Below are 15,271 nucleotides of genomic sequence, written 5' to 3'. Positions count from 1 at the left end.
GGCTTCTTGCTAGCTAGCTATTACATCTTAAATTAACCCATTTCTATTCATCTATGTTTTGCACATGGCTTTGTGGCATTACCCGTGTTCCATTACATCTTGCTCCCCCAGCAGTGCTCAGCATCTCATCTGGCTCTCTGCCTTCTCCCTGTCTCTCTGCCTGGAATCCCCACCTGGCTCTATTCTGCCTTCCCATAGGCCATAGTGGCTTCTTTTAATAAAGAAGCCACTTACCAAATGGTAGCAACACATATTCACAGCATACAGAAAGACCATTCCACAGCGCTTCTCCCTTTCTGTCTTATCAAAAAGGAAGGTTTTCATTTTAAACATAGTAAAATTACATAAAACAGATATTAAGCAAGAATTAACACTATCTATCTGTATGTGGTACATTTAAATACTCTGTCCTATCTTTGTGAGTCTAAAGTTTCATATCTAATTTATCTTTTATCATAACTAAGGAAAACTATAACTATCTAGTCTCCAACTCCATCAAAGACACCAGAAGGATGTTATCTGAGTAAACAGGAAGTGCATTGCAAGCAACTTTCAAAATTCTAGAAATGACAGAGACATCTGACTGCCTGGACAGTCACCCAAAGTTCCTCTATAACATTGGGGCATCCATCTTCAGCTGACAGGTCTAGAATCTTTGGCATATTTTTCAGTGAAGCAGGAAATTTGGAGGACCGTTTTGCATATTTTGGCAAAGTTCATCAGTCACTTTTCTCTGTGCCCTGCAGAATGTCTGGCAGTTTCTTCTGTGAAGCAGGAACCTGAAGGACATTCTCACCGGTTTTGGCAAAGTCCAGTGGTCACTTTCCTATGGGTCCACATGTCCACATTACACAACATATTGTCAAGCAGTCCAGGCAAGAGCAGCTTCTTGCCCAAATGGCTGACTTTTTCTGTATTGTAAGCAAACTCCATAACAAGTTTCTTCTTCGATGCTCATCACGCTCTTTGAAGCAGTTGGTACCGCCAGTAGCAGACACGTCTCACTGTCCAGAAAAGCCTTACAACTTTTTTTGTTTTTTGTTTTTCAAGACAAGGTTTCTCTGTGTAGCTTTGCGCCTTTCCTGGAACTCACTTTGGAGACCAGGCTGGCCTTGAACTCACAGAGATCTGCCTGCCTCTGCCTTCCGAGTGCTGGGATTAAAGGCGTACGCCACCATCCGGCTAGTTCTTAAAACATTTTAAGTGCCATATTCTGTGGGTCTTTGAAGTTTTTGAAGATTACCTACCTAATTGAAATATATCTTTGTATACCTAGAAAACTTAATGATACATTACAATCTTAAATAAGTCGCATAAATATAATTCCTTAGACAAGAGTAGAAATACACATACAGTATAACAAAATTGACCTTAAATTTGCATCAATAAACCAAAATCCATACCAATGTAAACTATGTAAGACTAATAGTTGTGGTTTTTATTAAGTAGATTCAATCTACCCTTTTATCCTATCATTTCTGTATTATTCTTTTTTCTCTTAGAAAGAGATTGACTAAGACCAATAACAGTTTATAACCAAACCCCCTAAACAAAGACAAACATCCATAATCCATTTTTTGGGGACTGCAGGTATAGTTTTATAGGCTACTTCCTGCTGATTGGGGGGACCCTGAGAAAATCTAGGACCATGGTCAAGTCCTGACTGGAGTAGTCTGTGAGGCTGGATCATCTCAGCCAGCAGCCTTGAAGCCTTTTGGATGCATAACTCAGAGGAAACTGCAACAGAGGTACTCTGGAATGTTGGGTCATCTGGGCCCTTTGTTCCCATTGGAGATTTTTCAGGGGGTCTTGCTTGATCAAACCATATTAGTCTGGAAGCATTCCACAGGTTCTCATTTTTTCTGTGGAAACAGTAATAGAACCTCTTTTCCAAAGCAACATATCCTTAGACCCAAATTTTGAAGTCAAGATACCTTTAAAATACATATGTTGGTTTAACTTAGTAGCCTTTACAATCAAATGTCTCTCTGCAATTAAAAATCCTAAAGACAACACAATAGTATTCAGTATCCAAACTGTGTATTTTCCATCTTTACATGGCTTATTTCTCTCATTCATTCATATATATATATATATATGTATATATATATATATATGAATTTTAAGACTTCGTTTTATTTTTATGACTATATCGTTTCTCTTCTCTCTCAAGCCTATGTATCTTTTAAAAAACAGATTGTGGCTGTTTAGAGGGTTTTTTCCCCCATCGGAATCTGTCTCTATTGTGTATTTTTAATCCTTTTCTGACCGGGAAAGTTTTTTTTTTTTCCCCGAGACAGGGTTTCTTTGTGTAGCTTTGCACCTTTCCTGGAACTCACTGGCCTCGAACTCACAGAGATCCACCTGCCTCTGCCTCCCAAGTGCTGGGATTAAAGGCGTGCGCCACCACCGCCTGGCAAATGGGCAAATGAATAAATCTTTTTTTTTTTTTTTGAATTGAGGATTGAACCCAGGGCCTTGTGCTTGCTAGGCAAGCGCCCTACCACTGAGCTACATCCCCAACTCCCTCAGAAAGTTTTAAACTGTTAAGCCTTGCAGCTTTGGTGCCCATCAGTGCTGCCAGCACGAACCAGGAAGCCCATCTCTTAAAGGAGCGGCACATCTGTTAGCTGCTAGCAACAGAGCCTATCTGAAAAAAATGCACCTACCAAGAAGCTGCGGTTGACTCACGTTTTTGTGGGTCTAGAGTCCCCCTCCCCCCTTTTTATTAAGCTTTTTTAGACTTTATGTGGGTGTATGTACACCGCATGGGTGCTAAATGTAGACAGGTTTTTCTGTGTCCCATAGCCACTTGGTCTTAAGTAAACACACAGAGGCTTATATTAATTACAGACTGTTTGGTCTATGGCTCAGGCTTCTTGCTAGCTATCTCTTTTGTCTTAAATTAACCTATTTCTATTAATCTGTATTTTGTCCCATGGCTTCATGGCATACCTGTGTTCTTTACATCTTGTTCCTCGGCAGTCCTCAGCATCTCCTCTAACTGTCGCCTTCTCCCTGTCTCTGCTTGGATTCTCTACCTGGCTCTATTCTGCCTTCCCATAGGCCATAGCAGCTTCTTTATTAACCAATGGTAGCAACACATTCATAGCATACAGAAAGACAATCTCACAGTAATCATCATGATGGACACATGGTGTGGTACTACTCGTAGAGCTGGAGCAGGAGCTGAGATCTCCGTCCTGTTCTGCAGGCAGACAGAGACTCTGCATATGGGGTGGGCTTTTGAAACCTCAAAGCCCACCCCCAGTGACACACTTCCTCCATTGAGGTTACAACTCCTAATCCACTCACCTGGTGATGAAGCATTCAAGTATTTGAGCCTATGGGGGCCATATTTATCAAATCACCACAACAGGTGCATGTAATATAGGAATTAAACTTGTGGCAGTGAGAGATATCAGATCAGTTGGAAGGTTTGCCCTTCCTCCAGTATGAAGATTGACTCTTGGTCTTCAGCATGCTAAGCAGGCACTGTATTACTCAGCCATATCCTAGCCTTAAGAAAGAGGGGTATGTGTTTGTGTGCTTTGGTAGATAATCTCTCACTGAATTGTCCAGTCTGGTGTTGAATTTATGGTCTTCCTGTCTCAGTCTCCCGAGTAGCTGGGATTGCAGGTGTTCACTACTATGCTTAACCAAGATTCGTGTTTACCGTTTTATTTTCCTTTTCTTTTTTCACTGTACAGTGATTTCTTTTACTTTTCCCTTCTTCCTTTTCTCCATGAATAAATCACCATTCCTTAAAAGTAAGACTTTGCACACTGAGTACATGGCCATTTTTCATTTTTAAGTTCACAGTCTAATAGCAAGTGCCAAATCTGGAAGCTAGTGCTAGTTTTCCAAATTCAAATGGGCGTGAGCTGTCCTTTTACCTAACCTTCTGTATACCTGTGAAGTGTAAGTGGCATACCCCTCTCAATGCCTTCTTATATTTCTATGGCATTTTTTTTTAAAGTAAATTATGTGTTTTTATTTTACGTACATTGGTGTTTTGCCTGTATGTATGTTTATGTGAGGGTGTCAGATCTTGGAGTTACAGACAGTTGTGAGCTGCCATGTGGGTGCTGGGAATTGAACCTGGCTCATCTGGAAGAGCAGTCAGTGCTCTTAACCACTGAGCCATCTCTCCAGCTTCTCTATGGTACATTTTATTAGGAGAAAATGTAAACAAATGTATAACGTGTTTTGGAATATTATCCTTTAAAAACAAATGTTTTAGGATTCAGACAGGAAGTACTTCATACCAAGTACTATGTGCAGCATACTTCACACTGATCTTTCTCTTTTGAATTCTCCTTTTGTTTCTAGATTCAGAGTTTAAGTAACTCTTTGCCTAATTTCTTAGTGTAACTGGAATCCTAGTCCGATCTCTGATTCCATCTGTAAAGTGTCTCTTCAGTGACTATTAGCTGGGTATAATCTCAGCACTTGGGAGGTTGATGTAGCACTTGGGAGGCTGATGTAGGGGTATTGCTGTGGGTTCCAAGCCAGCCTGGGTTACAGAGTGAAACCTTGTTTCAAAAACAAACCTTTCCCAACTTTTTATTTGTATTTGTATATATGAATAAGTGATGCCTATTGACAGACATGAAAAATTGCTTCTTTATGTGGGGATATAATTTGAAAGAGGCATTTAAGAAATAATTCCAGAGAGTGGTTCTCAACTTGTGAGTCACGACCCCCATGGAGGTTGAATGACCCTTTCATGGGGGTCACATATCAGATATCCTACATATCAGATATTTATGTTACAATTCATAACAGTAGCACAGTTACAATTATGAAGTAGCAATGAGAATAATATTATTGGGGTCACCACAACATGAGAAACTGTTATTAAAGGGTCTCAGCACTAGGAAGATTGAGAGCCACTAACTTAGAGGAAGTGAGTGTTAACTACCAGTAATTAGTACAAATTCCAAGAAGACTCAGAATTGCAACAGTGGCATAAAAAATAGAAAGGGTGTAGAAATAACTAAGCAAAGGTTCGGGATAATGGTATGTTTGCTAAGACTCGATTCAGTGTGCCTCGCTTGTCATTAATGAGAAGGCCTGTGTTTTTTTGTTTTTTTAAAATGATTTTGGAATATCAAAACTAGCTATATTTTATAGTCATGCTGTTTCAGACTTAAACATTTTAAAACTATGAGCATTGAGTCCTTTGACTTAAGTGGAACAGTTTTTCTTTGCCCACATAATTGGATCTGCCTTGTGAAATGCATTCTCCTCTCTCTTTCTTTCTTAGATTACCCTGCTTACCAGATGTCTGACAGTTCTTCTTGCAGCATTGGCCACTGGTTTTCACTGCCTTCACAAGACCAGAATTACTCCAGAACTTGGAGAGTTTGATTTAAAAGAAAAAACTTGAACAAATGGACAATATGTCTATAACAAATACACCAACAAGTAATGATGCCTGTCTGAGCATTGTGCATAGTTTGATGTGTCATAGACAAGGTGGAGAAAGTGAAACATTTGCAAAAAGAGCAATTGAAAGTTTGGTAAAGAAGCTGAAAGAGAAAAAAGATGAATTGGATTCTTTAATAACAGCTATAACTACAAATGGAGCTCACCCTAGCAAATGTGTCACCATACAGAGAACACTGGATGGACGGCTTCAGGTTAGTCTTCGAGTTTTGTGTGTCTTCTGTGGTCCATCGCTCTGTCTCTTGACATACTGTGCATCTGTTGCCAGTGTGTGTGATGAGAGTATGTGGAAGAATACACAAAAGATGGATCTTGTTTTTCTTATGTTCTTATTCCAAAATAGTTCATTGAAGAAAATTTGAAAAATAAATGAGAACTATCTTTAGCACTTTGGTATTCATCATTATAGTTTACACTCCCCCTATCTGCCAGCCTTTTTTAGTATTGTAAATGCCCAAACTGATAGGCTGGACTCCTATAATTTCAGTATGTTATATTTTCCATTGGTATTGAAACATTGACTGGTCACATTTTTTTTTTCATGTTAAACAATATCATTTTTTTTTGAAGAAGTGTAGAAATGTGATATTGTTAGATACTTAAAATTTTATTTCTAAATTTTATGCATAGTTTATGACAAATTCATACTTTTTGCATTTTGAAAACCTAGTGCAAACCTTGCTCTGGTTCAAATTTTTGCTCTGCTGTGTGATCCCGGCTAGGTTATTTATTGTCTGGAACTTGAGATTATTTTTTCCCACTTCAGCTTCCTGAGCACTGAGATTACAGGTGTGTATTCCTCTGCTGTAGATATTCTGAGCTCTGGACTCTCAGGAAAGGATGGTTATAATCTGACTTTGGCAGTGGAGGCATGGTAGAGAGTGGACTCTCAAACCAGTTTTTCTTATTATATGCTCAAGACATATCTCTTGTGACTTTAAAAGGTGTGAAGGTTTCTTTTATCTTGGTAAATAAGCAGGTCTGCAGGTAATGTACCTGAGCATCCTCTAATTCAATTCAGTTCTGACCCGGTCTACTTGGAGATGCCAATCATAATCGTCTGGTTGTTTTACCTGTGCTTCTCTCTGTCGTCTACAAAGGGTTCCCACAGTCCCACCCACGGTTCAGTTAATTTACTCAAGCATCTCCCATAATTGAGGAAACCTTGTTTACCATTATGAAGGGTATTGCAGAGGCCTCAGATTGACAGCTGTGTAGGCAAGGTAAACCTCCATGCCCTCTTCAGATATACCAATCTCCAGGGACCTCCACATGCTCAGCCATTGCAAAGTTTCTAAACCCTATTCTTTGTTTCTTTCCTTTTTCCTCTCCAGGTTTCATTACCTAGATACAGTTTTAAGTCATTGTGATCAACTCTGCATAGTAGCCCCTTTCCCTTCCACAGATGTAGGGGCTCAAGTTCCCTTTCTGCCCCAGTCTTTCCTGTGATGGCCCCCATTCTGATACTTGGGAGCTGTAGCCTTCAGTCAGCTCATACCTCAGAAGAAAGATGCCATTTTTAGAAGTCTTAAGATTTTAGTTGTATGAAAGGAGCAAAACGATGTGTATGTTTTGCAGTATCACAGATGCTAACTTTGTAGAATTTGAAGATTAAATGAGAACACATATTAAGTCCCTTGTGTAATGTATAATACAAAACTGATACTGAATAAATAGTTTCTTTTCCCAGGTGGCTGGTCGGAAAGGATTTCCTCATGTGATCTATGCCCGTCTGTGGAGGTGGCCTGATCTACACAAGAACGAACTAAAACATGTTAAATATTGTCAGTATGCATTTGACTTAAAATGTGATAGTGTCTGTGTGAATCCGTATCACTATGAGCGAGTTGTTTCACCTGGAATTGGTAAGTTGACTGTCATTGCAGAACCTTCATCGATGTGTAAAGGGAAAAGACCCCAATAATATTTTAATTTTTCTAATTTGAAGCTTGTATTTGAGGACTAGTTAAGACTTCAAATAAAGTTAAAGAATCAGAATTAAAATTTTATTTTAGACAAGGTCTCATATCCTAGGCTGGCCAAAGAAGACTCTTGATCTTCTCCCTTCAACCTCTTGAGTAGTGGAGTTAGAGGTATGCACCACCATGCCTGGTTCAAGATTCAGATAATGAAATGTATGTAAACGAAATGTAAATACTCAACTCTGAACAAAGTTGGGAACAGATTTGCTGATTTCTAGAACTGAGTATGTAAAATTGATACTTTAAAAAAAAGTGTACTTTGTACATTGTTGTTGAAAATAAGATGGGAAGCATTATAAATTTAAGCAATATATAGCTAGGATTTTTATGCTACTTTTAAATTGAAATGGCTCATAAAGTTTATAATCTCTGGCTTAAATTGATGTTGTTTATGTAATGGAAGATATGTTTATGGTAATGATTTATATTTTATTTTCTTTCCCTTAAAAAAAAAGATCTCTCAGGATTAACACTGCAGAGTAATGGTAAGTAACTGGTTTCTTATAACTTTTTCTGTTTTTTTGTATAATGTCTTGTTTATATTTTGTTCACAAACAAGTGATTTGTGTAGGAGCTAGTAACATTAACAAGGAAAAAATTGCTTCTATGAACATGTAGATTTTGTAAGGAGGTATACATTAACATTTAAAATTGGACTTATTAAACTTATTTATTTTTTGCAGTATTTTGTCTGCATGTATTTCTGTCTACTATGTGTGTGTCTTGTGCCTGTGGAGGCCAGAAGGGACATCAAATCCCCTGAAATTAGAGTTACAGATAGTTGTGAGCTACTCCTGTGGGTGCTGGGAATTAAACCTGGGTTATCTAAAAGAGCGGCAAGTGCTCTTAACTGCTGAACCATCTCTGGAGCCCCCCAATACTAGATTTAGATCGGTTTTGGCTCTCTGAGTTTGAACTGCCACTCATGAGCTAAAATTCTCGAAGTGCGTGATAGATGATTGCACCAGGACACAAGTCTAATTAATGTTCAGTTTTAACAGGTTTTTAACTGACAAACAGCTGTTTGAAAGAAAATCAAATAACCAGTATAAATGGTATCAGTAACTATAGTGTGTGATAATTTGGAATTGTGTGTACCGTATCTTACAAAAATATCTATTCCAGTTTTTCTTCATTTCACCCTAATTTACATTCATGAATGATAATAGTGATGCTATTTTAAAATAGACATTATTAATATTTTGAAACCGTATTTCAGTGAAACAAAAGGTTAAAATGTTTTGAGGTGTGAAAATCCACTTGGTTTTAATTTAGGGTTTTGGTATATGTGAAAATGGAATTCTTTAAATCTTTAGCTCTAATAACTTAGAACCTATTAACAAACTAAAATCTCTGAAAAAAAAACAAACTTATTTTTGGAGATTCTCTGATACAGAGCCATCGTCATCTTAAAAGAGTGAGCTCTTGTTTGCAGGCAGGTAGTGGTACGGCATTTCATTCTTTAGAATCCTAGAGATGGCTCAGAAATACCGGATGACTTTAGCGTTTTGGAAAAGGCTGTTTGGCTCTAGTTTCCATTTTTCTTCCATGTGCCTGGTAACAGAGGCGTGCTGTTCTTCTGGCTTACAGGTTTCGGAGGACTGGGGGTGGTGGTCTGGGAATGGTCGCTTAGGGTTACTGAACGCTCTGTCTCTGCCAACACAGGCTATCTTGTAAACACACATACTTCAGGTTGTCACCGTCCTCCATCCATAGTTCTTGGGTTTTCTCAGTGGAAATTAGGGTTTAGGAAATTGTAGTGATAATTTCAGAATATCAACATGGGGTGGCTGTGAGGTTCCACATAGGGATTGTGTGGGTTGGTGTTCTCTCTTCAGGGACACGAAGGCCGTAGTCAGCCTTGTGGAGCCCCCTGGTGGCAGTTTCGTAGACAGTCTTGCCTGACTGACTTGCTTGGAAAACATTTTTCACATTTCATTTTGAACTGGACAAAAATAATAATCATAGGCCAGGTAATGAAAAGTTGAGAAAAATGAAATACTTCCTTTACTTGTCACTTGGGATCTTGTGGTTGTTATTTCTAGCATAGCTCATCTCTTTCATGAAACTCTGTGACCACATTGTCCCATGTATTCATTTTACAAATATTTAGTGAGTTTGTTATTGCCTGGCACTATGCTAAGGTTTAGGGATATTAAGAAAAATGTGGCATATTTCTTCCTTTCAGAGTTCAGAGTCTTTTGGAGGGAAGAAAAAGCAGGAGAGTGGCATGCTATCGAGTGAGTGGCTTACCTGTGGCAGTACAGAATGCCCAGTGACTTAAGCTTATTCTTTGTCACTTCTGGAGAATTCATTCTTTACCTCTCATACAAAATTTTGTAATCTTATGACTACTCTAAAAATATGCTTGAAAATAGCTAACAGTTATTGAATGCTCGTTTTGTGTAAGGTGCTGAGCTAAGTAATTTATGAGTCTTAGTAATTTATGTCTTAGTCAGTGTTCTATTGCTGTGAGGAGAAACCATGACCAAGGCAACTCTTATAAAAGAAAGCATTTAATTGGGGCTTGCTTTTGGTTTCAGAGATTTAGTCCATTATCCTCATGGTGAGGAACCTGGCACCATGCAGGCATTCATGGCAGCTTAGATTTCTACATCCAGATCCAAAAGCAGAAGGAAGAGAGAGGGACACTAGGCCTATCTTGAGCTTTTGAAACCCCAAAGCCCATCCCCAGTGACACACTTTATCCAAAAAAAGCCACATCTACTCCCGACAAGGCCATACGTCCTAACCACTCTCAAGTAGTGCCACTCCCTAATGACCAAGTGTTCAAATGTATGAGCCTATGGGGGCCATTCCTATTTCAACTACCACAAAGAGGGTTTTGTGCCGTTGTTCACCTAACGCTTTTCTGTGGTAGGTGAATTCTCTTCTCTTCTCCACATTAGGAGACATGTACCTAGAGATCCAGGAATTTGCTCAGCTAGGAGTTAGAGTAGTGTTGGTTTGCTATGATATATTAAACAACAGAAAAGAGTTATAAAAAAAAATGAGGCTCCGTGAAGTTAGTAGTATTTGTTTTTATTGATATATCTATCTCATTTGTTAAAACAATTTGTAGAACATGGATACTCAATACATATTTTTTTCAGTAAATGAATTTGTTGAATATGAACCCAGAAAGAGAAATATTTTACAATTTGGTACTTGTGATGGCTATTTTTAGTTGTCAGCTTTTCTACATTTATAATTAACTAAAAACACAAACAGCCGGGCACTTTTAGTGGGACTTTTAGTTAACTGACTGTGGGACTTTTAGTTAACTGACTCAATTGAGGTGGGAAGACTTTAAATCCAGATCACTTGAGGTTGGAAGACTCAGCTTAAATCTGGGCCACAGATTTATAAAAAAGGTAGAAGAAGGAAGCTTTTGCTCTGCTTGCCTTCACTCTCGCTGGCAAGTTCATTCACTGACATTAGAGCCTACTTCTTCAGGATTCCATTCATGTATACTGAAGACCAGCTAAATCATTGAGCCTCATGGACTGAGCACCTACTAAATGCTTGGATTTACCTTTGGAAGATGGCCATTGTTGGACTAGCTTGACCATAGCCTGTAAGCTACTCTCATAAAGTCATATATATATACATATATATCCCCTTTTCCAGTCATTCTGTTAGTTCTGTTTTTCTAGAGAACTCTTACTCATAACAGTTTGTGGGTCTAGGGAAACTAAATTGTAAGGATGAGTTAAGTATCTGGAACAGGCTTGGCCATTTGCCAACACTTACAATTACTGAAGTTGCCCCTGGTAGTATTGAGAACTCTCAAAGCCCATGGTTAGAAATATTTAAAAGGTTTGCTATATGGAATAGGGAATTTAGTGATTCTATATATAAAACTTTTAACAATTTGTGGAATAAGAAGAAAAATAATGATGCTAGCTGGTTGCTTCTAGCATTTCTGCATAAATTGACAACAACAAAAAAATGGGCTTACGGATAAAATTAACCAACTTCTACTATCTCAAGATATAGTGGCAAACGAAAAGAATGAAGTTAATGGAACCAGCTCCAGATGTGCATAGTCTAAAGGTTTCTAAGTGTGACCTTACTTGCAACCTTCTGGAGAGCCTGCTCCAAGACCACCTCTAGGGTATGCAAAACAATCCATGAATACAGCAAGAGCTAGACTTTTTCTATCTGAGGGCTAATAAGGAAATAACACGCTTTCTGATAGTAACTTTCTCTTTTACTTCATCTTGAAAAATCCTCCCTGAAAAATCTATCTCTACATAGTTCCATACATTCTCCACACAGCCACATACCCCTTTTACACAGTTACATCTCTTTTTTACATAGTTCCATATCTTTCTGTGCACACATCTCTCTTGTGTATGCCTTTCCTATCCCTACTCTGCTACATTCCTTCACACACTACTACATTATTCACTCACCCTTTACTCATTCACTCTTTCACGCTCCTCATCTTTCTACCCTTCATACATAGCTCTGTCTCCACAGCAAAAACTCTGGACAAATAGGAATTACATTTTCAGGTCACAAAGCATTTCTTGATTAAACAATAAGAAACAGAGCCATTCTGATCACACAGTTTCTCTTAGGTTAGGGAGGTTGTGCTGACTGGGTATGGTGCTTAAAGTAAACGTAGCTCTGAGTGGTTAGTGTTCCCAGACAGAGAGTGACATTGAAATTCAAGACTTAAACAATTAACAATTAGTTGGCTGGACCTTGAGGCTAAGAGTTATGTGCAGACACTCAGTTGCTGAGAAAATTATGTCTACTAAAGTTGCTCTGTGCCTGACCTTGGTTCAACAGACTCTTGGGAACTTATCCTTGTGTATTCTCTGCAGGAGCAACTAGTCTGTTTTGGATTTGTTCTGAGGTCTCAGCTAAATGTGAAAAGCTGTCTTTGTAGTTGAGAATACAGTATTTTCCTATGTCAGTCTGAGTGACTATATTTGTGCCCAATAGATGGAATAGATACATGAGATAAACACACAAGTGAGAAAACACCCATAGCTGTTTTTAGGGAAGAAAAAAGTGGCATGTGAGAGAAATTATAGACAGAAGCAACCGGCTTTTAGAGTCTGTGGTCCCATAAGCCTTGCTGATCCCATCAGAGGATTACTCCTCTGGTGGGTCAACACCTGAATTATTAATTGCCAATTGTTATATACTCCCATGGCCTCCAGCATGCCCTGGAAGGGGATTTCCTCTCCAGCAGCCATAGAGCTCATGTTGCAGAAAAATCAAACCAAAGCCTTCCTAAGATTGGACTTGAAAGATGCAAGGGTGTTAGTTCACACTACATTTTCCTTTAACTCTTCAATTTGGTCTGTGCAGAAGACAGATGGATTGTAGAGAATGGGAGTTTACTATTGAAAACTTAACCAAGTAGTGACTCTGATTGCAGCTGCTGTACCAGATGTGGTGTTCTTACTTGAACAAATTAACACATCTCCTGGTATATGGTATGCCATTATTGAATCTAGCAAATGGCTTTTTCATGGTACCTGTCCATAAGGACCACTAGAAGCTATTTGATTTTACTTGGTAAGGCCGATAGTATACATTGACAGTTTTACCTCAAGGATATATTAGCCGTCCAGCCCTGTGTCATAACTTTGAAGGGATCTTGATCATCTGTGTCTTCTACAAAATATCACACCTAGTCTGTTACATTGATGACATTGTGATGATTGGACCAAGTGAGCAGGAGGTAACTTTGGACTCATTGATAGCATACATGCACATCAGAGGATGGGAAATAAATACAGTCATAATTTAAGGACCTTCTACCTCAGTGAAATTTCTAGGAGTTCAGTGGTGTGGGGCATGTAGAGATAATCCTTTTTAAGATAAAGGGTAAATTATTGCACCTGACCCCTTCTACCACCAAGAAAGTAGCAAAATGTTTGGTAGACCCATTTGGATTCTAGAAACAGCACATTCCCATCTAGGTGAATCACAGAGAAGACCCTTAGGATTCTAGAGCAAGTTTTTACCATATCTTCAGACAACTATTCTCTTTGAGAGATAGCTCTTTGCCTTAGTGGAAACTAAATAGTTGACAATGGGCCACAGTATTACCATGTGACCAGAGCTGCCCATCATGAGCTGGGTGTTACCTGATCCACCAAGTCAGTCCTAAAATAGGATGTGCACAGTAGCAATCTGTTATCAAATTGAAGTGAGAAGGTCCTGAGGGTACAAAGAAGTTAAATGAGGAAGTTGCCCAAATGCCTATGGTTTCTACTCCTGTTAAAATGTTTTCAGTTCTCAAGCATCTCCCTGTAGGCTCATGGAGTGTGCCTTATGAATGGTTAACTGAGAAAGAGAAGAAACCACACTAGGGTGTGGTTTCCTGACAGTTTGGTATGTTATACAGGCACCAACCCAGGACAACCCCAAAAGATGCCAGTGAAATAAAATCCTCACAGTGGGCAGAACTTGAGACCGTACACATGGTTGTAGTTCTGCTTTGAAGGAGAAATGATCACATACGCAGTTGTTTACTGATTCATCTGTTGCAGCCAGTGGTTTGATGGATGGCATAGTTAGGGAGTTAGAAACAGTATGGTTAGAAAATGGGTGAGAAAGACATTTGGGAAAGATGTGAACCAATCTCTTTGAATGGGCAATGGATTTGAAGATACTTGGATACTTGTGTTCCATGTAACTGCTCATCAGAAGGCGACTTCAGTAGAAGAGTTCAGTAATCTGAACTCCTGTTCTTTGGATAGCCAGTCTCTTTCCCCAGCCCTTCCTGTCATTGCCCATTGGTTCTATGAACAAAGTGGCCCAAGGGGCACATATGGAGGTTATGTGTGGTTGAAACAACATGGACTTTCATCACCAAGGCTGACCTGGCTATAGCTGCTGCAGAACCTCAGATATAGCACCATTCCCTGGGGTGACCAGCCAGTAGCATGGTGGCAGGTTGACTACATTTGAACCATTTGCTTCATGGAAAGGGCAATACTTTTTCTTTACTTGTAGGAGTCCAGCTCCTACTTTTTGAAGGGTTCTTAGGAGAAGGAGAGAGGGATATGAAAATATTAGGTAGAAAGAGAGATCTAGACAATGAGAAGAAAGAAAGAAACATAGGATAGCTTCAGGAGGGCCTGGATCAATACCCAACAGCCCAGAAATTTATTCAAAAGGGCTTTTTATAATATTCCAAGGAGAGAGGCAAAGGACCTCCCCATTGCAAAATCATAGCACCCCGTACAGCCAAGTGTAGACCCTTCCAAACACCTGGTAAACATGCCCATGATCAAATCATCCCATTATGCAGCCCTGCTGGGTAAAGTAAGCTCAGATTCTCTGACCCTGAGTTCTCACTAGGAAACCTCTGTGGGCTCCCACATTTACTGGAATGGATACTTATTCTGGTTATGGATTTATGTTTCCAGCATGTAATGCTTCTGCCAACTCTACCATTCATAGATTTACAGAATGCCTTATCTACCATCATGTTATTCCACACAGTATTGCTTCTGACCAAGGAACTCATTTCATAGCCAGAGAAGTCTGACAGTGGGCCCATGGTCATGGAATCCACTTGTCTTACCTTGTTCTCCAACATACTAAAGCAGCTAGCCTGATAGAAAGCATGGATCAGCCTTCTGAAGACACAGTTACAGTGCCAGTTAGGTAGAAGAAGTAGTCTGGATAGCTGGGATAGGGTTCTCCAAGAAGTTAGCAATATACTTTGAATTGGCAATATATGGTATAGTTTTTCCCATAGCCAGGATTCATGGGTCCAGGACTTAAGGGGTAGGAAAGGGAATAGTTCCATTATTGCCCCTAGTGATCCACTAGGAAAAGTTTTGCTTCCTGTCCTGGGACCT

General features: G+C 39.2%; 1 protein-coding gene across 3 annotated transcripts in view; it reads left to right on the top strand.

Annotated features, from left to right (window-relative positions):
- Positions 1-15,271, top strand: part of Smad4 (SMAD family member 4) — a 69,576-nt gene that overhangs the window by 14,489 nt on the left and 39,816 nt on the right. For all 3 annotated transcript variants that reach the window (XM_076555474.1, XM_076555473.1, XM_076555472.1), the window contains exons 2-4: positions 5,270-5,645; positions 7,142-7,316; positions 7,889-7,918. In XM_076555474.1, coding sequence (XP_076411589.1) covers positions 5,397-5,645; positions 7,142-7,316; positions 7,889-7,918 — 454 coding nt within the window. In that variant the 5' untranslated portion in view covers positions 5,270-5,396. The remainder of the gene's footprint in view (positions 1-5,269; positions 5,646-7,141; positions 7,317-7,888; positions 7,919-15,271) is intronic.

This window comes from Peromyscus maniculatus, chromosome 19 (assembly GCF_049852395.1).
Source record: "Peromyscus maniculatus bairdii isolate BWxNUB_F1_BW_parent chromosome 19, HU_Pman_BW_mat_3.1, whole genome shotgun sequence".
Taxonomy (NCBI): domain Eukaryota; kingdom Metazoa; phylum Chordata; class Mammalia; order Rodentia; family Cricetidae; genus Peromyscus; species Peromyscus maniculatus.
Note: the sequence above shows the minus strand (reverse complement) of the source record. Positions and strands in the feature narration are given on the sequence as shown.